Source organism: Pleurodeles waltl, chromosome 4_2, assembly GCF_031143425.1.
Source record: "Pleurodeles waltl isolate 20211129_DDA chromosome 4_2, aPleWal1.hap1.20221129, whole genome shotgun sequence".
In the NCBI taxonomy this organism is placed as follows: Eukaryota; Metazoa; Chordata; class Amphibia; order Caudata; family Salamandridae; genus Pleurodeles; species Pleurodeles waltl.
Window position 1 is genome coordinate 337670371 of NC_090443.1, and position 24888 is coordinate 337695258.

General features: G+C 44.0%; 1 protein-coding gene across 1 annotated transcript in view; it reads right to left on the minus strand.

Moving 5' to 3' along the window:
* Positions 1 to 3840: 3840 nt before the first annotated feature.
* The window catches only part of MFNG (MFNG O-fucosylpeptide 3-beta-N-acetylglucosaminyltransferase), an 81372-nt gene continuing 60324 nt past the window's right edge, over positions 3841 to 24888 (minus strand). The window contains exons 7-8 of the mRNA XM_069231371.1: positions 21154 to 21239; positions 3841 to 6544 (exon numbers count right to left, since the gene is read on the minus strand). Coding sequence (XP_069087472.1) covers positions 6475 to 6544; positions 21154 to 21239 — 156 coding nt within the window. The 3' untranslated portion in view covers positions 3841 to 6474. The remainder of the gene's footprint in view (positions 6545 to 21153; positions 21240 to 24888) is intronic.

A 24888-nucleotide genomic window follows, 5' to 3' on the forward strand; every position in this document is an offset into this window, starting at 1 on the left:
CCATTATGTCCATAGTCATACACCATGTGTTGTATGTGTGTGGTTGTTTCTCCATTCCTATTTGCCTCACATGGTTGTGTCAGAGTAGTTGTGGACTCAGCCCTTATCTGTTGTGTTCTAAGGTTTGCTATCTGTGGTGCATATATTCTGTAGTGGCATATTTCTGATCAGCATCAAGATGTATGGTTCCACACTACACCAGTTTGGTTGCTCTGGGTAGTGGCATGTTTCCAGTGATACAGGACCACCCTGCTATTCCTCCAGTGCCTGCTCAGATTATTTTTCCCTGCACCCATGGGGCATCCTCACTGCATGATGGAGTGTTGGCTGCCTTATGTGGATGTGTTGTTAATGTGCACTTGGTGGTGCTACCGGCACATGTCTGGGTACTGTTGGGACAATAACAATGAACTGTGTGCTATAAGATGCAGCACACATGTGTTTGGGCAATGAGGCAAGGCAGTTGCAAGATATTACTGCAAGGGACATCACCATGACATAACCCCAGGAATGGTATTGACTGACTTCATAGTCTCTGATGTCTTGGTCGTGTTGGTGGGTTTCATTTGACTATATGCAAGGGATGTTGTGATGACACAACCAGAGGCACAGTCGTTAGGCATGCCAGCCATCCCATGTGCTGCATATGTACATGTAGGTATTTGGCCCTGGTGATTTTACAAATGTCCAGCTTATGTATGTGTTGTGGTGCATGGCACTACCAAGGCACAGGTACATGTGTAGCTTACGTCAGCATGGTGCAACTTGCTTCATGTGCAATGTGTCCCTCTGCGCTCCTTTGACATGCATTGTGTGTGTCCTATGTGCCTCTACCTTCTTGCACTTAACAATTTAGCATTAATTTTCCCCATGCAACTTGCCCTGCATTTGTGGTGTTTCCTGGTAGTCTGCGCTGTCCTGCGATTTCAGTGACCAGTTCCTCTGAGAAGACCGCTGCAACCATCTCCTCCGTCTCGTCCAAGTCCTCCTGTGGACTACCACCTCCAGTTTGCAGTGCTGCCTTTCTGTTCCTTGCCATTTTTTCCTTTGTCCTTCACTTGCAATCATGCCAGCGTTTCTTGCACTCAGTTACGGTTCTCCTCACCTCTACCACACTGTTAATCTTGTCTACTATCTGCTGCCAGATTGCCTCTCTCCTGCCAATTGGCAATTTGGAGGTGACAAAGAGTTGATGTTGATGCTCCATCACCTCTCTCACCAGTATTTCATGCTCCTCCACACTGAAACAACACTTTCTCTTTTTCTTCTCCCTCCCCCTGGTCTTGTGTGTGTCCTCCTGGCTTGTTCCTGGTTTATTGGGGACACCCTGGGACCTCTACTGGCTTTCTGCGCTCCATTTTGCCTCTCCTTTGCACTGTTTTCTGCATTCGCATCTAAAGTTGACACTAAAGCGGTTAAAAATGGTGCACTTCCATTTTGCGACAATTTTACGTGCCATAAAACAGGTTAGAGTAATTTTTGCTGTGCTAACGTCATTTTGCCTTATGACAAGGTGCAATGGTTAACGTAAAAAAAAGGATTCTAACCATTTTTAGCGCGATCTTGCATCATGGTATAAATATGATGCCCAGACGGTGCTAAAATATGGTGCTAGTCAGCGTTAAGCTTTTTGACGCAAAACTGCGTTTGCACAGTTCTGCGTGAAAAAGTAAAAATTTGGCCCTTGGTTTGATTTTGTTCTTGCCTGGCCAAAGCATCTACTACACAGTGTGGCATAATGGCATAATGTCAGGCACTTTGTGTAACAATTTCATTTTACATGTACTGATTGATGTGTTGTGGGATTATCCTTGAGTGTATTTGAGAGGTACCTTGTTCTTTTCATGCCATCCCCATCTGTTCACTCCTGTCTTAAAAGGATACAAACTTGAATCGTTGCTTTGGTAGGAGAACAACATGTTTTTTTTACCTTTATCACTTTTTTTTTTTTTTAAATCTATATATAATCTGAAAACGAATAAAAACAAGTTTAAAAAGAACGTTCAGTGCCTCCCCTTACTCCAGAGAGAAAATAATTTAATGATTGAATCCTCCTTCCCCTCGTGCGACATCCACTGAAGACAGGAATCCAACTACAATGTCTGAACTGGCTGCTATTTGCAGGGTGCGCCTCATGGGCCTGTTGACTAAAGTGAAATTAGGCTCCCCTAGTGACACCTGCCCGCCAAAGGTCCTAAAAGAAGTCTTTTCTGTCTTCCCTGACTTAGCCACATCCCTCCCTAACCAGTCTTTGAGTCAGGGTATTGCCCCGGTTCTTTCAAGATAGAAATAGGGTTACATTTCGAAACAAAAGCTGGAATGACCCACTTATCTTGAAAAATGATCTCCCTTCATCACTGGTACCTTATATAGCAAACATTTTAGAGGCACATGTGTCCAGATGCTTATGCTCCTTCCTAGAGGAAACCATCCTTCTTGAACCCCCTCAGGCAGGCTTTCAACCGGGCCACTCTGCTGAAGCGGTCATCCTCTCAATTGTGGATGACATGGGTGAAGAAGGTGATTGGGATACCACCCAGGCACTAGTACTTCACGATCTCTCAGCGTTTTCTGACGCAGTTGACAATAAGCTTTTGGTAGACTTAGTCAGAGCTGACGGCATGCAGGGCAAATCCCTCAATCGCATTATCTTCTTTCTGAAGAACCAATCTCAATCAGTCTGGTTATCTCCCTTCCGATCTTCTAAAGTTCGACTAACCTGTGGAGTATCCCAGTGGTCACCTCTGCCCACCCGCACATTTTCAACTTGTGCATTCGCCCCTTGTATACCTCTTGAGGAAAATGAACGTCAGAAATCACAAATATGCTGATGACATGCAATTGCTCTTTGCTATCGATAATTCACCGGGACCCAAATAAACTTTCCAAAACACAATGTTATTAATCTGCGATTGGATGAATAGTAAATCAACTCAAATTAAAACCTGATAAGAAAAGGGGTTGTCATAACCAAAAGCAAGCATGACTTGTGGAACTCCACGTTTTGGCCATTTGCAGTGAGCACCCCCCACCCCCCACCCCACTCCCCCAACCTAACAGCTCAGTTAAGAGCCTCGTTGTTCTTATTGACATCAACCTGTCTATGAAACCCCAATTAGGAGCAGTAACTTCCAGGTCATTATCGCCTTAGTCATCTCGACGATAGTCTATGCAAACTCCCTTTACCTGGGCCTTCCCAAGGGCCTCAAGCATAGATTACAACTAGCACAAAACCAGACAGCCAGGGTAATCTACCAACAGCCCAGAAATTGCCACACCACCCCCCTCATGAGGAATCTACACTTGCATCAGGTACAGCAGAAAACTGTATTCAAGACTGGCTGTATTCTTTCTAAATCCCTCTATGGCAGCAGCCCAGCCTCTATATCAGATTGTATCCAAAAATATACACGTATTGTTACCCTGAGATCCACCCACTTAAATCTTCTCACTATCCCTGCATTTAAAAATAATAAACTTGGTGGTTCGAAATTCTTTGTATTCACCCCCCCCCCCCCTGTATCTGGAACTCCCTACCATTTGAGATCAGGACCACCCCTTGTTACACAGGATTCAGGAAACATCTAAAAACTTGTCTCTTTAGACAAGCAAACGATTAAACTGTCAGCAGCGTGTAGTGTTTCTGTTATTGAAGCGCCAAGAATCGGTGTATGTGCCCTGTGTAAATGCTAGTAGCTTAACATAACAATGAATAAAACACGTTTTTTAAAAACAAAATTGAATTCCGTAACTCCAACTTATGGGTTGCCTGTCTGCACTTTCCACTGAGAAATACTAAGAATACCGTAAAATGGAAAAATTCGCAAACCAATACAAACATTTAAAATAATAAAATGTATTGTCTTTTTACAATGAATTGGTTTTCCAAGTCTTAAAGGCAAGAAAAACAGGTTACATACTGAGTGTTTCAAGTTGATTTTTTGAAAGTGCACACTTAACATTGACAGAGCCAAATTACAGCAAAAAATGTTCATAGTGGAAATACTAATAAAAATGTATAAAGAAAAGAAAATTAATGGACTTAACACAATTAATGTAATGTTCACACTTCGTATTTTAACAATCCAAGTCTACTAAAACATATCCAAAGTTTTACATCTATCAAAACAAGTTAAAAAACACAAATGTTCATTCCTCAACTCAATGAATCCAATGTCCACTCTTTCCATTCATATGACATAATTTTACTGAAACATTTACAACGTTCAAAATTAAAATAACATATTTAAAAAAGAAAGTTTGATGCCTTGACTTGATGAATCAGGTGTCCACAGATCCCTTTGCGAAAACCCAATATTACTGGAAGAAGTACAGTTGTATATATCTTTCAACAGGCTCACCTGAAAGCTCTTTGCAAACTTCTGAAAAATATAGCCAAATATCTATGTTTGTTGCAATCTTTCACGGATTCCAAAAGTCTATCATTCATGGAGTGCTATCATATAGCATTATATCCCGCTGTAGCGGGCTATACCGGCCATTAAGGGCCCACTCCAGCATTAAAGGCCCGAGCCAAAGGCAAGGAGTTTAGTGGCCGGTATGGCCCAGGTATGGTGGGCTAAATGGCTATTAGAACATTCCACCACTAGAGGGCAGAAAGTTCTAATAAATAAAACAAAAGCCTCACGGAGTCTGAGGGGATTGAAATCCCATCTGGCTGAGTGAAGCCTTTGTTCACAGTTGTTGATGTGTGACAAACATTGGAATGCTGGAGCTCTGGTCTTTTACCAGCCATTCTGCAGCACAGGTGTCCCTTCCTGCACATAAACAATCATTAAATAATGATGATTTGCTGCTTCTATGTGTGCTGCATTCTGCAGGATACATGTAAGTAACAAATCACCATTATTGATTGTTTTTTGTGAAGAAAGGGACAACTTCCTGCACATAAACAATCACTCCCTGCAGCCAGGCACTCTTGTGCTGTTGTGCAAGGATGCCTGCGTTGGCGGTAGGCAGCTGCTTTAAGCACCAGCGCTAGGCAAAACACAGGGGTGCACCATATTGTAGTAAATATGGCATATCCCTGCTTTTCTGAAATGATGCAGTGCAGCGCTGCAAGATTTGCCGCTGCACTGCACCACTTCCTAGTAAAGGAGGCCCTTAGAGTGCCATTGCAACTTCACAGGCAAGTTAATTAAACTTTTTATGTCGGATTCTGTGCTTGCATTTCAATTACTGGTGACTTTTTAGGCTTTTTCCAAGTTTGTGTTCATAGAACCATAATTAAGCTCTAATGTGTTTTTTTCATGTGAATTTCAGTTTTCTACGTCTGGCCTAGAGACAGCGTTAGCTGTTTCGCCATCATCATGTTTTCCAGAAAATCCATAATAATTATTATGTATATAAATAGATAAACATAGAGGCGCTTTAAGTCGGACCTTTTCTTCCATTGCAAGTGTCATTCACATTTTTCTCCTGCCTATCACACCATACATGAAGTGGCAATGGATCACCCACTTTAGCTATTGGCCTTGTTCCCTGCGAGTGATGGCATTTTGCTTGTATAAATGTTCATACCCACCTCAAAAGTAGTTCTTTTCATTGCCAGGACTGGTAAGAAAATCTTTCTTTTCTGCTCCTATTCATATTGGGTATTTTTTTCCTTTGGTTTACAAACATACATATACCAGTTTTAGATGGCAGTATTTCTTTTTAATGTTTATTACTTTTCACTTTCAATGCATATTGCCTGTGTTTGTAAACAAAATTGCAGTCTTGACAATTCCAAACCTACTAGCTTTGTCAGTGCATGTTTTATGAGGTAATGCATTAATCTGCTATGCAATCTTTCCATGATGCACATAACCTTTTGTTGTGCGAAGTTTGGTTTGCCTGCAGGTGCTCATGCCTCCTATGCATCTTACAAAAGCTTGCAGCAACTCATGATGCCTTTAACTTTTTGCTTTTTATTTAAAAAATATGATTTTGTGGAAACTTGTGAATTTCAAAATTTGTAAATTTGCTTAAACTTGTAAAATGGTGTTGGTTTAAAATTTGTATATTTACAATATGGTAAGTGCATATTTAACATGTTCTTTTACAATATGTTCATATCACACTCATTTGGTGCTTTAATCACAGCACCAAAGCACATCAAATCACAACATCGAGAAATGTTACATCACGCTGTCGAGTCCAATGACCTCGCTGGAAACTAGCAAAATCATGTGTTCTTCATGGTGCCCACTGCAGTCTTAGGGTCCACACTAGACATGGAAAATCATATCTCACAGGAGCAGTCTTAGAAATGTTTCTCTGCTTTGGCTTCCATCTCCAGGTAGACACTGCTAAACATGGCCTCCTCTGGTCCACCTGCGTAGTCAGTAACAAGGGGATGACACCGTTGGCCCGGGATCCTCAACAGGACATATGAGGGCCTCTGGTCTGATGTATCTCAGTGTAAAGCAAGGGGCAAAAGCACAACTTTGCGGCCAGTACCTTTCAGTGCAGTCAAGGATATGCCACTTGCGGAAGGCACCACGATGTGTCCGGATAGAGGAGGCAATGGAGACAGCGGAACCTTCAAACCAGGGAGAATGTGAAAAGAAGATTAGAGAAGAAACATGTTGCAGTGTTACAGAGCCTCTCAGCTCGAGGGGTGGGTGGATTCATGTGTATTGCATGGGCCATAGAGCCTCTCATTTGTAAGGATGGGTGGATTCAGGGGATGGGCACAGGAAAACAAAGACTCCCAACTCCCGCATTATGTGTAATTTGATTAAATGGATAAAGACGTCTAAGCAGAGCCATTGGAATTAAGCGGCAACTGAGGGCCAATTTACGCAGCAGCATTGACTGAATCATGTGGCAAAAAGAGACAAAGAAAGTGACTGTGGTTGTATTATTTCACTATTCTGGCACTTCGACCCACACGGATAGTGCCTGAGCAAATGTTTCACCTCATTAGTTTTATACACATTAATACAACAATCAGCATCTAATAAATGCCAGACTAATATTTGCAAAGGGTCTGCCCTTGAGCGGCACTACTTGTGCTGTTTATTTTAGTAACTTTTGATCCAGTTGAGCTAGAAACAACGTTCGGTTAAAATCTGCTAATCATGCAGCAGATGATGGATTATGTACCTAGTGATGTCATTTCATAACTTTGCCGAAAACGCCACAGTTGCAGAGTATCAAACTCCCTGTGGCCCTGCCTGCAAGAGCCGGTACTCTGCGGGTACTGGCACAGGGTTGAAAAGTCTGTCCCCCTTTGGACTCGATGGATTCAGAGAAGCCATAAGGCTATAGAGTGTGTCACTGCTACTGTTCACCAGGATCAGGAGTTGGTGAAAGAATACAGAGCATTTTACCACTAAGAACTGATGTATCAGGAGGTTCCCTCATGGTGACATTGGCTGTCACCTCTCTTGGCGGATACCGCAGAGACTGGCATGAATACAGACACACACACCTCTTTTGCTATACTGGCTGAGGGGACTGACACATGGGCAGAATATTTGAAAATGTTAAAAACATGTGAATCCCATTGAGAATATTGCCTATATATCTCTAATTGGTCACGAACTGAATGGAAATATCGGATGAATTGAACTCTCTTCCTCCTTCTGTGCACCTTGATTTTAAGGGCTCCATGATCGGTCTCCTGCTTGCCTTGACCTTCTCTGTTGCAGATATGAAGTCAGGCCATCAACTGCTCACACCAAGAATTAGCAGCAAGGGGGCTGCAAAAGGACTCTGGAAAGACTAGGCATCTCTTCTCTTGCATGTGACAGTGTGTATGAGTGTGACCAAAACAGAGCTTAATTTATAAATAAAAATGTGCAGGTGCCCAAAGCTCTCCTCTGAAACACGAGGCTGCTGCATTTAAATGTGCGAGCACGGAATACTGAGGCAGTGTAATCCTGAAGCCATCTCGGGCCTCTTCAATCCATTTAAAGCCACTCCCTGCCCCTTCAGCTCACTGTTGCAGCTTTCTGCTTTCTCCCTTTGTGCTGCTTTTTCGTTTTTCTCTTCCTCCGCCTTTCCCATTTGTGCCTTTTGCTCTCAGCAAATGCTTGAGGCTGAAGAATAAGCACCAGCCCTCAAAAATAAGGGCTGGTGTTCAGCACCAGAAACAACAAGCACAAATTAACCACTGGATCAAAAGCACTAGAGAGGAGGCTTGTGAGAGGAGCAGAATGAATCCCATGTCCGCAACCTAAGGTTGGGTATGGGTGAGATTATCTTCTCTATAGGCTGTAACCTAGAACCTTGGGTATTCCCCAATGGCTCCCTGTTCATCTTCTCCACTTCTGCTGTGTCTGGCGAAATCTTACAATATTATTATTAATATATTGTTGTTTTTATGCACTCATTATTTATGTTATTATTCTATTATGTTTATAGCTGTTGCTAATAATAATTATATACATTCTAAAGACAGTCTTTTTTTTGTTTTAAAGATTGGCCTTTCGTATTATTATTAGTAGTAATAGTAGTATTGCTTTCTTGTATATTATTATATTTATTCTGCTATTATTTTGCTATGTTTATTATTGCTCCTCTAAATGATAGGAACAATACTGATTACACTAATATTTCTTATGTGTATCCATTTTCTAATCTTTCTTCATATTCTTATTATCAACAATCTTATTATTATCATTGCTGCTAATATCACTATTAATATTGTTGTAGTTGTTGGTTTTGGTTGACTATGATGATGAGGGTAGTGGGTTTGTTATTAATATGCGAAATATAGTGGAACCCACTACCAGATATGCTGCACCAATCCTCCTACTGCTTTCTGGTATATGCAGTTCAGTCATTACATGTTTTTTTAATGAGGATTGTTTTTTTATAATATTGAACTAGTGAAGACCCTTCTTTTTAAGGCACAGCTTTTTGGATATGCTAGTTCTTATCCTGTAACAAAAAACATCTGAATTCTAAATTTTCATTGCTTTTGCCCCTTTTCCTATTTCTCTAAGAATGCAGTAAGGTTCGCAGAGATGCACAAATAGGACATAAAGGTTCAGCTATGACAAGGTGACCATTTCACAGAATATTCACCTTCAACCAATTGAAAGAAAGAGAACTCTATTCCGATTCTTTCCCACTGTCAGCTTATGGGGAAGGTCAATCAATCAATCAATCAATATATTTATAGAGCGTGCTACATACCCGTTAGGGGTTCAAGGCGCTAAGGGGGAGGGGGGTAAGCTGCCAGGTCTTGAGGAGTCTTCTGAAGGCGAGTAGGTCCTGGGTCCGTCGCAGGTTGATTGGGAGAGTGTTCCATGTCTTGGCGGCGAGGTAGGAGAAGGATCTGCCGGCGGATGTCTTTCGGTGGATGCGGGGGACGGTGGCGAGTGCGAGGTCTGCGGAGCGGAGCTGGCGGGTGGGGGTGTAGAAACTGAGTCTGTTGTTGAGGTAAGCAGGTCCGGTGTTGTGGAGTGCTTTGTGTGCGTGGGTGAGGAGCTTGAAAGTGATCCTCTTGTCAATGGGGAGCCAGTGGAGGTCTCTCAGGTGGGGTGTGATGTGGTTGCGGCAGGGTACATTGAGGATCAGTCGGGCGGAGGCGTTTTGGATGCGTTGGAGGCGCCGTAGGTGTTTTGTCGGGATGCCTGTGTAGAGTGCATTGCCGTAGTCTAGCCTGCTGCTGACGAGGGCCTGTGTCACTGTTTTTCTTGTGTCTGTTGGGATCCACTTGTAGATCCTGCAGAGCATGCGGAGAGTGTTGTAGCAGGAGGAGGTGACTGCGTTGACCTGTTTTGACATGGAGAGGGAGGAGTCGAGGATGAAGCCCAGATTGCGTGCGAGGTCGGTTGGTGTTTGTGGGGTTCCTAGGGATGTTGGCCACCAGGAGTCGTCCCAGGCGGAGGGGTTGGGTCCGAGGATGAGGACCTCCGTCTTGTCCGAGTTCAGTTTCAGGCGGCTGTTTCTCATCCATTCGGCAACGGCCTGCATTCCCTCGTGGAGGTTGGACCTGGCGGTGTGCGGGTCCTTGGTGAGGGAGATGATGAGCTGGGTGTCGTCGGCATAGGAGATGATGTTGAGGTTGTGTTGGCGGGCTACTTGAGCGAGGGGTGCCATGTAGATGTTGAATAATGTTGGGATGAGCCCTTGGGTACGCCGCAGATGGTTTTGGTGGCTTTGGAGTGGAACGGAGGGAGGCGGACTCTCTGGGTTCTGTCGGAGGGCTTTTGCTTGTATTCTGGCTTCGAAGAGGCGGGTTCTCAGAGTGTGATGGCATACCGTATTGAAGGCGGCTGATAGGTCCAGGAGGATGAGGGCTGATGTTTCGCCGTTGTCCATTTGGCGTCTGATGTCGTCTGTGGCGGCGAGGAGCGCGGTCTCGGTGCTGTGGTTTTGTTGGAAGCCGGACTGGGAGGGGTCCAGGATGTCATTGTTTTCGAGGTGGCAAGTCAATTGTGCGTTGACGAGTTTCTCGATGACCTTCGCAGGGAACGGGAGTAGGGAGATGGGTCGGAAGTTCTTGAGGTCCTGGGGGTCTGCTTTGGGCTTCTTAAGGAGGGCGTTGATTTTGGCGTGTTTCCAGCTTTCTGGGAATGTTGCTGTTTCGAAGGAGATGTTGACCTTCCGTAGTTGGGGAGCGATGGCTGCGTCCGCTTTGTTGTACACATGGTGGGGGCATGGGTCTGACGGTGATCCGGAGTGGATGGAGTTCATGAATTTGCGTGTCTCGGTGTCGCTGACGTTGGGCCAGGAGGTTAGGTGATCGGAGCAGGTGGAATTAGCAGGGGTGGTGTCTGGTGTGGTGGGGCGGCTGTGGTGTTGAAGCTGTCATGGATGTCAGTGATCTTTTGGTGGAAGAATGTGGCCAGAGAGTCGCTGAGCTCTTGTGAGGGTGGAATGTCATTGACGTTGGTGCTGGGGTTGGAGAGTTCTTTCACAATGCTGAAGAGCTGTTATCTAGGCGGTCTTTGAAGGATGATCTTTTGGCTAATCTGATTAGTTGGTGGTGTCTGCGGGTGGTGTCTTTGTGGGCCATGAGGCTGTCGGGTGTGTGTTCGGTGAGCCATTTATTCTTAAGTTTCCGGCAAGTGCGCTTGGAGGTCTGGAGCTCTTCGGTGAACCAGGTGGCTTTCTTGGTGGCTTGGTTATTGGAGGTCTTCTTGAGTGGTGCGACTGAGTTGGCGCAGTCGTTGATCCACTGTCTGAGGTTGTGGGTGGCGGTGTCTGGGTCGGTGGGGTCGTTGGGCGGGTTCTGGGCAAGCGCGCTGGTCAGCTGGTCTAGGGTGACTTTGCTCCAGTGGCGGCGTAGTGGCTGTAGGGTATGGTGGTGCTTGACCTGTTTGTGGAACGTGAAGTGGATGCAATGGTGGTCGGTCCAGTGGAGTTCGGTGGTGTGGTTGAAGGTGATGTGGGCGCTTGTGGAGAAGATGGGGTCAAGTGTGTGGCCGGCTGCGTGGGTGGGTGTGGTGACGAGTTGTCTGAGGCCGAGGTTGGCGAGGCTGTCGATCAGGGTGGTGGAGTTGACGTCGTTGTTGTTCTCGAGGTGGAAGTTGAGGTCCCCGAGGAGGATGTAGTCTGTAGAGGCGAGTGCGTGGGCGCTGGCGAGGTCAGAGATGGAGTCGCTGAAGGGTGCCCGTGGTCCTGGGGGTCTGTAGACAAGCGTTCCTCTGAGGGTGGTGTTGAGGTCGGTGTGTATTTGGAAGTGCAGATGTTCGGCGGTCTTGAGGGTGTGGTCCGTGAGGGTGTGGACCTTGAGGGTGGTCTTGTGGGCGAAGGCTATTCCTCCTCCAATTCCGTTTGTGCGATCCCTGTGGGTGATCTTGTAGCCCTCCGGGATGGCTATGGGGATATCGGGCGCCGAGGAGTCGTTCCACTAGGTTTCGGTAAGGAAGGCCACGTCCGGGGCTGAGGTTTCGAGCAGGTCCCAGAGCTCGATGGCGTGCTTGCGTGCGGAGCGGGTGTTAAGGAGTATGCAGTGGAGGTGGTTGGGTCTGGTCTTTGGAGGTTTGGTGGTTCTGTCGCAGGTGAATCTGCAGTTGTGGCAGGAGAAGGGTCCGTGGGTGTTCCTTGGTGAGGACTGGAAGCATGCTGTGGAGCGGCAAGGGTTGAGGGCGTTGAGGTCGCTGGCAGTGTAGTGGCGTCTGGAGGTGCGGGGGTTCCGTGGACTAGGGGGGGTGGTGCTGGGCGCGGTCCAGGCGCAGACGGGCGCAGACGGGGAGGAGGGAGGGAGGAGCAGCTGAGAGGTGTGGACGAATGGGGGCTCGAGGGGGGCGGGCCGCAGGGACGCAGCGGCGGGAAAAGGAGACGCTTCGGGGGAGCCGAGGCGCTGGGGGTGTCAGGGGGTCACACGGGGCGAAGAAAACACGCAAAAAACAAACAGCTGAGGCTAAACACGGAGATACCAAACGGCTAAGACAGAGCTAAACACGGAGTAAACAAGCGGCTAAGACAAGGCAAAATACGCAAAATACAGACAGCTAAGACAAGGCAGAGCAAGGAGAAAGCGAACAGCTAAAACACGGTAACTCAGGACAAGGAAAAACACACACAGTGATTACAGGATGGCACTTACCACTAGACACCAGGGATGGCCAGTAGGGAGCAGCGAGGGCGGGGGAGGGGAGTACACGAGGACAGCTGGGTGTCCCTGTACGCGTGGGGAGCGATCCAGTGGCCACAGAGGTCAAAGGTCAATCGAAGGTAGGAAGTTCTAGCTTGATGGGGTGATTTACTTCGAATAATCTCCTGTCAATAAACTGTTTTTAAAGAAGATCTGAGTGGTGGGTGCAAAATTGTGACAGAGGGCCCTCCTGACTCGAAATATCCCATTACACGTTTGAAAAAACTTCTAAGATTTGACCTTATATCTCATATAAGAATTGGAGGAAATGTGAAGAAACGAGGACCATTGTTCCCCAGTTGGTGATTAAGTCTGGTCATCCAGATCTACTGGGTAGAAATCATAATTAAACTTGATTTAAGATGCCTTAGAAGTGGTCCTCTTCTTCACTTGGTTTGCGTTATGGTGGATTTTTATATTACAGATAACCGACCTAATATCACAGACATGGTTACTGCAGGTAGGGCAGCCTTTGGGGGTCATTCTAACTCTGGCGGGCGGCGGAGGCCGCCCGCCAGAGTTCCCCCTCCAGAACACCGCTCCGCGGTCCGAAGACCGCCGCAGTGATACTGTGTTTCCCGCTGGGCTGGCGGGCGACCACCAGGAGGCCGCCCGCCAGCCCAGCAGGAAACCCCTTCCCACGAGGAAGCCGGCTCCGAATGGAGCCGGCGGAGTGGGAAGGGTGCGACGGGTGCAGTTGCACCCGTCGCGAATTTCAGTGTCTGCTAAGCAGACACTGAAATTCTTTGTGGGGCCCTCTTACGGGGGCCCCACGACACCCCATACCGCCATCCTGTTCCTGGCGGCCGAACCGCCAGGAACAGGATGGCGGTATGGGGTGTCGGAATCCCCATGGCGGCGCAGCAAGCTGCGCCACCATGGAGGATTCCTAAGGGCAGCGGAAAACCGGCGGGAGACCGCCGGTTTTCCCTTTCTGACCGCGGCCAAACCGCCGCGGTCAGAATGCCCTTGAGAGCACCGCCAGCCTGTTGGCGGTGCTCTCGCGGTCGTTGACCCTGGCGGTCAATGACCGCCAGGGTCAGAATGACCCCCTTTGTCTCTAATCAAAAGAAGTCAAACTACCCTAACATGAAGTAGGATAAGCTAAGGTTATTACTTTTCTCTATCAAGGAGAAAATAACTTTTATTAATGAAGGAAAAGGAGATGACTTGGGGAAATCAGGGTTCCCCATCTCTCTACAGACTGAACAGGTAGTCAAATCTGTGTTATTCACGTGATTTTTTAGGCCAATGATAGTCATAAAAACATTAATTCTGCTCATTTCAAGGGGCTTTAGGAGTATTGCACCAGAGGGCACTATTATCTGCCATATTAAAAATAAAACAAGCAAATATTTTTTACATTTTCTGTCTTCCACTTTAATACAGAATCTTTTGATCCCGGATGAAATCTCATCATTTGTTTTGAGGAAATCTGTTTTTCCTTTTTTACTTTTCCTGAAAAAAATATTTCATTTTGTATTCCAGGGTTGTTTACCACCTGACATAATTTCAACAAGAAATCAACACATTGAATTGCAATATTGTTGTAAACTGATTAAAATGCCAATAAAAGTAAACTGAACAAACATTAATTAGCCTTAAATCGTCTTGGCTGTTCTCCTCAGTCTTAATTCTCAAAGGTGTATCAAGGATGTTTTTAAAATGAATTCTGGTACACTTAATTGGCCAGATTGATTAATTCTTGGACAGTTATTTCCAGATTTATGTCTGAAGCTCTCGTCATGCTGTTCATTCCACTCCCAACTACATCCAAAGGCTAGTCGCTCACTGCTCACTTGTGAAGATACTGTGTTCAACATCTGCATAAATCTTCCTGCTTCTCAAGATTCGTCACACCAGGTTAGGACATGGCTCCTCTTGTCTTTGAACTTTCTTTCTCTGTCTCTTTGCTCTACTACAGCTCATTTGCCTTTTCATTAACAGCCGGAAACGATCTTGACCGCTTTGTTTCTGTCCTGCTTTAGCTTGGCTTGTTATATTATCAGCATCAAAATACCTTGTAACTGGTTAATCTTGAACTTTATAAATTAATAAAAGTCAAATCAAACATTATGGCAACTGAAATGCACGTTGATGATTTTAAGCGCATTGAGGCTTTTCCTGTCTCACTTTTTATATAGGGTCTGTTTTCCTGAGGGTTTTCCAAGGTATAAGTCTGTTGTATACATGAAAAGCCATCCTTAAGGTTGTCATAAGCCAAAAGTCTTAAGGCAAAAGTCACGAACATTGCCGATCAATGTGCCCTTTTTTCACTGAGCCTCAATATGTCTGGAACTGGGTGGGACGTCAGTCCATCAATAATGAGCTACAACCCAAACACAGACCCTGTCGATGCTGCCATGAAATCAACCGGCTGGACCAGGAACAACATACCTCTAAAGAAACCATGCCCAGAAAGTGCAGGAAAAACTACATGCTGCTCTGGCTGTAGATTCTGCTTTAAAAGCTGTTACTGAGAGGGGACCAACCCAAGAATCCACAAGCAGAATCCCTAGAGGTGTCTGACTTGGGAGATTCACCTGCTTGCACCCACTTGCCAATGATAACCCTTCCAACTGTTGACAACTAATTATTATGATGATTGTTAGAACTACTTCTTCTAACGTAATGTGCCAGCATCCCGTCTCGCACTTCTGGGCGAAGAAGGGACAGGTGGAGGAAGATGCACTAAGTTAGAGATATGTATCTGCTGTGCAACACCGGGCTGATGATACCTCGTCTGCCTGGTGCCTTGCTGTCGTCCTGGAAATCTTGATAAAGTTGGGTCATTGTGAAGCTCGGAAGGCCTAGGGGCCACCGGGTTTTGGTCACATCAACTAAACTCACTTGTCTTTGTTTTTGGTGGCTAAAGTAGCATGCTGTGACTGGTCCAGGAGCTCTTACCACCATTGTCTGGCCTATCACCCAGTGAAGAAAAGAAATCGTTATAGTATCTTTTATTCTGTTTTATTAACTTTCTTCAAAATGTCTGGATATCTATTCATCTCTCTTCTGTCCAGGAGTTGGAAGTTTAGGCACAGTTTTATAGGGCTGCAGTTGCAAATTCAACTTAGGAGAAATCTAACCACTACATCTGAGTTTGGCTTCAAATATTGGTACGTTAGCAGGAAAGCAGGCTTGACATGATTGTTATTTTTCACATGTAATAATCCTTGTGGTTGCCCTTAACACATGAATGATTCTGACCTGGAATATCTGAGGTATTGATTTCCCTATCAAGCAATATATTATTTGTTCCACACTGCAAATGCCCAATAGTCCACCTGACTGACACTGAACACACTAGAATTCAGCGTAGGTGGAGGAGGCAACTGTTCTCCACTATTCAATCAGCCATGCCAGAAAATTCATTATATGGGTCCATTCCAAAGTCCACTTTTTAGCTGAGATAGTCCTCACTGATCCAGGAGGTAGGTTTACCCTTATAAAAAAGGTAAATAAGATAGGCTCCCTCTTGAGGTGATCAGTGTCTGCACTCCGAATGTCAATCACCGGGCATTTATGTCATCCCTTTCAAGCCATTTGGGAGCTTGGGTGTAAATTCTATGGATCCTGTGAGGGGATCACAAATGCATATTAGATGTTGAGTTGAATAGACCATAACTACCTTTACCACAATACCCAAACCTACATAATGCTAATGGCTTAGCAAGTTGTCTACAGATCTGGTCTCTGCTTGATGACTGGAGTGGCTTGCATCCTGCTTTGCGACACTGTTCTTTTCATTCTGTCCCCCAATGACTTTGATGTTCAATTAGACTGGATCCTTTGGACGTCTGATGTTCAGGGCACTATTTTGTCTGATTCCTACTTAGGCAAGATGCTCTGTGACCATAATGCACAAGAACGGATTGAAAACTGGGGTAGACCCTTCACTCAGATTCCCAGGAGGAAGCTTCAACTGTCCAGCTGAAGGATGCAATCATTTGTGCAACACTTGGTAAGGCTATTGTTAAGTACGTTGGTATTAATACAGAATCAAATTCCTCCCAATTGATTTTTTGGGAGACTTTTAAGATAGTCTTTAGGGGAGCGAGTATCAAAGCAACTGCAGATGCCCATAAGATATTGGAGGGAGACCTTCACGGATGCAAGATTCCATTTTAAAATTAGAGTGTGAAGTGTCAACTCATGAGGGACGAAAAGCTGTCTGGATGGAAAATAGAGATAAATATGTAGAGCTCCAAGAATAATTGAGATGTTTGAAATAACACGCTTATTGTGATAAGGGCCATACTGAAGAAGACAAACAGGTAGACAACTTCCTTGGCCAGTCTGACCACAATCATCCAATACCCCTATAAGATTCATTAAATAAGAGTCAGGTTCAACAGTCTAGTCTCAGAGTGCCATCAACCCAGCTCTTACTGCCTGTTATATACACTCATGTTTCCAAGGACAGATTTCCATAGGAAGGAGATATTAAGCAATTCATATCTAGGGCAGAGCTATTCCGCCTGAATCGTCTCCAGTTAGATGAGCAGCAACAGCAAATTCGTGGTGCCCTGCACAACTTAACAAATGGGACAACCGCTGGTACGGACAGCCTTCCAAATGAGTTTTATAAAAACTATGCTACACTGAGTTCCTAGGTTCCGGGCTTTATTCGAGGCGAAATGGCCAGAGGGTCATCTAGTCCCCTTGACCAATTAAGATACCGTATCCTTAATTCGTAAACCTGGCAGGGACTCATTACATCATACCAGGCAATCCCGGTCACAAATATGGATTATAAGATACTCTGCTCACTTATGATTAACCATATATTGCCTCTCCTTTCCGGACTAATAAACTCAGAACAATCTAGGTTCATCCCTGTACATAATACGTCCTCTAACTTCAGAAGGCATTTTGGCATCTCAGAAGAAGCCCCCAAGTCGTGGCCTGATTTGGTGTGTCTAGCTATAGACCCAGGAAAAGGCCTTTAACACTGAAAATGGAGTTATATTACTACTATATGACTCCTTTGGCATCAACAGGGGGAGATGGCAGGGCTTATGGCTATCTCCACGTTATTTGCTTTAATTATAGAGCCTCTGATGGCTGCAGATTGGTACATAGGGAAGGTCTGGGGTCTTCTAGTTAGAGAGTCAACCTATACAGTATGACTATTGTCGCTATATGCTGATGATATCCTAATATATGTTAAAGAAGCCAGCACTGACATTACTCAGTTAATTGAGGTTCTATCAATCTTTCAAATTATTTCAATCCTAGGTGTCAAATGGAAGAAGTCCTCTGCCTTTCCTTTAAATCTATCACAGCTCACTAGCAGTACCAATTTAATAGGTGGGAAACTAAGATAGAAACAACACATGTTCCAATATCTGGATATTAGAATTTACCATTCTGACTGAAATCCGCTACATGTTAATTTTGGGGCAACCATCCGTTCTTTTTATCCGCAGGTCATATTCTGGTCATCTCTGGCGGTATCAGTTGCTGACAGGGTTTCCCTCGCAAAGATGGTGGTGCTATCGCGCCTCCTTTATTTCTTTGCTAACTTCCTCGTGGACAAAAAAAAACAAAAGATATTTCAATGTTTTGAATGGTTGCCTAGGTGGGTTAATGTTGAGGGGAGGCAGGTGTGAAGTTGCATTGAGGAGGCTGCAGTTGCCATCAGCAACCTCTGAAAGAGTCCTAGGAGCCATGCATTTTAAGAGCCATTACCTTGCAGTTCAGTTGCAGTGACTGACCAAATTGCTGGATGAGCTATTGCGTGTTGACTTTTGCCAGAGTCACAACCCATACAAAGGCTCCCTGACGCTTGCTTGCACCACATTGTCCAATGTACAGTGTTTCCTGTGCCTTTCACAAGTAATAGAACCATACGCTCCAACAATTAAGTTGAAGGGGCCGCAGACACCGACAGGAAAACTTTCCACACACAACCTTATCTGGTCGGAGGAAGTAGTGATCTCACGATTAGTTGACCTCTTTCAAGTCGGAAGAGATCTTAGTAGTTGCTGAAGAGACAGGTATACCATTAGGCCAATTTCTTCTCCACTCTAGAACTGCGAGAGCCCTACAATACCATTGCGGAATTAAACAAGAGAAACTACCCACTCATGCAGCAATAAAATCCATACATAGAGTGGATGAAGAACATAAATTAATTAGTTGGCTCTATAATGCTTTTCTCGAACATTCTTTGGTATCCCTACAGTCAGTGAGGGATAAATGAGAATCCGATGTAAGAAGGGTATTCAGTGACAAGGATACTTCAGTATCATCAGATGGTATCCCGGAATGCCCGGTTCAAACAAATACCATTATTTATTTTGCATAGGTCATATTTAACCCCAAGTAAATCACCGATACCTATCCTAACTCCCTTGCCCCATGTGCAACAATGAGTATTCCACGTTTAAGCATCTACTGTGGGATTGCCCTGGGTTAAACTCCATGTGGCTTGGAAACACAAACATTTTAACTCAGGCTAGTGGTATCACAGTCTGGGCTCATTTTGTGCATTCTGTTTGGTCTGTTTAAGAACCTTAATTAAGACACTGCAACACCTAGATGTATGGACCTTACGCTTCTAATTGCCAAAAGGGAACTAGTATTTAATTGGAAGGCCCTAAAGCCCCTGTCGCTGCAGAGATGGAGGAGTAATGTGCTCTGTTGGGCAGAAGCTAAGTTCAATACCTTGCGTAGGTAGGAGGTCAGGGGGTCTATGTAAACACCTAATTGCTCTCCAATGGGATGAACTTCTGTGCACCTTTAAGAATCTAAGTAAAATGGCGAAAACCTCCATGAAATTGTGTTAAACCTGGCCACTTAATCTTAGTCAAAATTAGATAATCTTAATCATCATTATTTTAGAGTTTTAAGAAATCATAATTAGTTGAGATTTTTTAAAATAACTTGCCCTGGTATTTGGCTCGAAATCACTGCCTGGATACTGTTTACTCCTGTGTAACTGGAACTAAGGCACGTCTTCTTCGACTAATTAGAGTGGGTTTATTTGCTGTTTGTTTCATTGTAATTTTTACAGAAAATTTAGATAATTTAGCCTTTACTATTGTTTGCTACACTAAAGAGACATTATCTTGCAGGCCATTACCTGCATGCATTGCTGATCGGATGTAATGTAATGAGCAAATCAAAAGTTACTCTTCTGTAAAGTAAAAAAAAAACGGTACTTTAAAAACAACAATGAGGCTAGAATATTTTTAAGGAAAATAAAAAAAGAATGGGTGGATTCTTTGAAATAATCTCAGCCAATGATAATTACCTGGGCTGCATCCCAGCCCATTAAGCTCTTTTTGCCCACCATGTCACCTAGAAAGCAACCAGCCATAAGCAAATTAGCCCTGACCCAGCTGCATCATTGACAGTTCATCCTAAACCTTCAGGCAGGGTCCATTCTGAAAGAGAACAGAAGGAATCTGTTCTGGCTGTTTGGACTGGAATGTTCCTCTTGAGATTTATTCAAACAACTAACCCATCACTGTTGTGTTTTGTTCAGTGTGATTGATGCCCTAAGTACGACAAGTATGCTCAGACGTGGGTCTCGTGCTTACTGTGCAACAGGACTCAAGCTACTGAGGCCCAGATAGATCAAAACTGGTTTAGGGTTTCTTGTGTCCCCATTCAGAGGCGGATCTCACCTGGTAGTTTGGGCTTGACTCTTCCTATTGGAGCCAGGACCAAGGCTGATTTGCCTATGGCTGGTTCATGTAATCCATTCAAGCCTTCTACGGATATTTTTTTGTTTTCCTAAAATGTTTGAAAGCAAAGCCCAGAAATAGGAACAGGAGACTAGTTCAAAATGTGCAACCAGTTCTCACTGCCTGTCATATTGTGCCCCGTATTGTGCACAAGTGGTTACCTTGGAAAAGGAACATTTCATAGGATCACTTGTATAGCTCTCCGAGGCTCAGCCAAACAATCATGGTTCCCACGCAACCTGGTGAATGGCTATGCACCTGGTTGTACCTTGTCAGAACAGGCACGGACGAAGGAATATTGTAGTGGGCAGACACATACAAGTGGCTTGGTATGCATACTCATCCCTTTGTGAATTAGAGATGAACACCCAAATGTACTTCCCACATTCAATGGCAGACCACCTAGAGGAACAAGCCCTGCTTCCAGCACTCCTTCATGTGTTTGGCATAATCTATTCAGATGGAAGTGTCTTTCATAAAGAGGAAATGCATGTTTTGTGTTATTTTATTTATAACGCTGTGGTGGCCCTCATGTTTGGTGCCCTGCTTGTTTGCCCTCAAGGGGTAGAAATCTCCAGTGCAGGCTTATCCTCTTCTCCTGAGTATGCCCACACCCAAGGGGTGGAGATTTGTGACAAACAGCTATCTCCCATCTCAAGCAGTATAGGGGCACATGTATGATTGCGCGAGTAAGTGCACTCATTCCTTCGCTACAAGAAGTGCACTGTCGAATGTCACTGGGACACTACTGTACTATATTCAGGGCACCTCGGCACTTCACTGTTATACAATGAGCTATATAAATGCTGCAATACAAAATGGGCTGTGATAAACCCTTGCTGTCGCCCCTCACTCTGGGGCTCCAGTACTGTGTTGTGTCAAGGCCCGTCTCACCTGGAAGGGTCTTCCTGCTCGGAGAATGGCCCAGGAATTTTCACCACATTCTGCTTCTTCTGGAAAACTCCATAACTCAGAGTGATCTGTTAGGGGGGATAAAGAAGGGAGGTCAGATGCAAGCAGAAATATTTGTACTATCTTATCTACTAAACTACAGAGTTAAGGACCTCTGTGCGTACACTTGGCTCAATTTTGTGCACTAAAGCACACATCTCCTGTGTGTGTGTGTTTCATTCATTTCTGTTTATAGTCTTTGCATTCTAGTACATTTAAATATACCTGCCATCCGTACTTTAAGTGGACGAGGTCATGCTGGTGCTCAGCATCAGAAAAGCAAAAACAAATTAGGTCTTTGCGTCAGAATATTATTCAATTCAGAATGTTTGATAAAAAACAAAACTTAACCCTGAGTGACGGACATAGAGGTTTGTCTGACTGACCATTAACACAATAAAGCTGATCCTATCTTAAGGTAAATGGTTGTATGATGAAATCCTGCTGCCAAAGATAATGGCAACAAAAATAGGACACAAAAAGGGGGTCATTCCGACCCCGGCGGGCGGCGGGCGCCGCCAGAAGACCGCACCACGGTCAAATGACCGCGGCGGTCATTCTGACTTTCCCGCTGGGCGGGCGGGCGACCGCCAAAAGGCCGCCCGCCCGCCCGCCCAGCGGGAAAGCCCCAGCAACGATGAAGCCGGCTCCGAATGGAGCCGGCGGAGTTGCTGGTGTGCGACGGGTGCAGTGGCACCCGTCACGATTTTCAGTGTCTGCTAGGCAGACACTGAAAATCATTATGGGGCCCTGTTAGGGGGCCCCTGCACTGCCCATGCCTGTGGCATGGGCAGTGCAGGGGCCCCCAGGGGACCCACAACACCCGTTCCCGCCATCCTGTTCCTGGCAATTTTTACCGCCAGGACCAGGATGGCGGGAAGGGGGTCGGAATCCCTATGGCGGTGCTGCGAGCAGCGCCGCCATGGAGGATTCTTTGGGGCAGGGGTAAACCGGCGGAAAACCGCCGGTTGCCCTTTTCTGACCGCGGCTTTACCGCCGCGGTCAGAATTGCCCATGAAGCACCGCCAGCCTGTTGGCGGTGCTTCCGCGGCACTCTGCCCTGGCGGTTTTCAACCGCCAGGGTCAGAATGACCGCCAAAATATCCAGGACAAAAACATTGACTTTATAAACTTTGCGCACAAAGTCTAAAACATTGTCTACAAAAATATAGACCACAATAATGCCATAAAATAGGTACGTATATCAAATTGTAAATATTATACATTATAATATTGCTAAAATATATATTAACGTGAAAATATTACCTTTTCAAACGATATATACTTATGTAAAAAATATAAAAAAAATACTAATTGTAATAACAAATACTACATATCAAAAATAAAAAGTATACAATAACAATATTAAAAATGCTATTACTACAAAAATGTCTGATATAAAAAAAGTAATTTACCTTAAACTAGATACATATATATATATTTTTAACATATTTAAAAAAATTACTTGGAGCTGGGAGATTCACTACTGCCACTCCTGCTTGACCAACAGCAGGCAAAAAGTTGGACTTTTGAGGGGTCAGGCATAATATTGGCACTCCACTGTAAGCAACATTAGGGAAAATGTTGGACTCTGGAGGGGATAGATGTACTATTCCAGCTCCAAAGTAAGCAACAGTAGGGAAAGTGTTGTACTTTCAAGACTTCAGCTTTACTATTTCCACTCCGATGTATGCAAACACTGGGAAATGTTAGATGTTGGAGGGGTTACATTTGCTATTGCCACTCTAGCCTCAGCAATAAAGTTTTGGATTTTGAAATGGTATGATTTGCTATTTCCACTTCAAAATGAGCAACAGTAGAGAAAATGTTGAACTTTGCAAAACACACACACACAAAAAAACATATTCCCTCACACAAACAAAAAATACCTTCAGCCTTAAATGATTTATTTAAATATTTAAAAACTACAAATACTAAATCATAAAACCTAACAAATAGACATAAAAGTATATTAGATGCGTATATTACGTAAAAAAACAAAACATAATCAACATACTTCACACCCTATCAAAAAATAACAAATACCACTATAAAATTATTATTTAAAAAATCTAAGACATATTGTTATTAATATCCCAATTCATAATACTATTTAAATTAACAAAATATTTTTTAAAGAATCATTGCTAGGTTTTTAAAAATATTTAATAGACCATTATAAAAATACATTTACATAATTAATAATCAAATGAACAAATTGAAGCTGCTAAAGAACAAAATTTCAATCAATTAAATCAATATGTTGAAATGTTCCACCCTATTTCCCTACAAATCCAAAAACCTGAAGAAAAAATATATGAAATAAAAAACCTTTAAACCTATCACCAAATCATAAAAAACTAACCTACACTAAAAAAAACAGTTCGACCTACTTAACAAGAAAATAATAAAAACTTGAAACAAAACAACTAATAAAAACTAAACAACATAATTAAACACATTATGCACAACTATAGTCATATAATAGATATAAAAGTTATACAAAAAGATATGCTTACCTGCAAAATTCTTTACCATTATATTTTTAACGTGATAATACTTTTGATAATATTTGCGTCAATATTTTGATGGAATACCATGGTTGGTCTTGCACAGTTTTAGCGTCCCAGCTCTGTGGTTTAAGCCTCTTTTTCAGCACTCGGTCAAATTTGTTTAATTTGCTTTTTTATTAAGGTTTCCATATTTAAAAAGGAACATTTTTGGGCTGAAGAAAATAACGAATTTCCTCTTTCAGGGCACAGCTATTTAGACTAACCACTGAACTCTAAATACAGCACAGTGTCTTCTGTCTAATGTGAAAATCATCACTACAAAACCTCCCAGATACCTATGAGATCTCTTCAGGTCCCATCAAATTTGTTACACTCCTCCTCAAAGCGCAAACTGGTTGTTCCACAATAAAGACTTTCAAGATTCGGAAGCAAAACACAGAACAACCAACCACTGAATCACTGAATGACTTCACATTCACAAAAACTTACTAAAATAACTGTTACTCTCAATACAATAATTATTCATCAATGCTACTTCAGAAATCCAAATACCTCTAACTTCTCCTCCTGCATTCTTTCCTGCAGGACCTTTCCTGGAGGTTCCTATGACCCCTCCAACTTTCTACAAAATAATAACATACATGTACCAAAGAAGACTATCTGTAAATCACCTTTGAACTCTGTCCTGACACCACTCTCATTCTACATCCATACCCCCATTTACCTCCTCTCTATCCATGCTCACCTTTCCTCTAAACAGATTGTTTTCAAAGACCAGTAGTAGAAGTACCAGGAGCAGGAAAGGGACCATGAGGAGAAGGAAGGTACAAATTACCAGGTGAGCCAGGATCACCAGGGCCTAGAAGACAAGAACAAGGAGGGAGGATGAGACAGGGGTCCAGGAGGAGGAGGAAGAAGAGATTAACCAGTTATGGCAGGAGTACAAGGAGAAGGTTTAAGACAAGTACCTGAGAACCAAGACCTAAAGGACCAGGAACTTGAGAGGCCGAGGGCAGCCAGGACGTCTGGAGAAGAAAGACCAGAAGTAGGATGAAAAGGATAAGGAGGAGGACCAGAACCACCAAGAAGAGGCCAGGACCTCTAGGATGACTAGAACCAGGTGGTGCAGGTGAACGATGACTGTGGAAAGAGTAAAAGGTCTAGG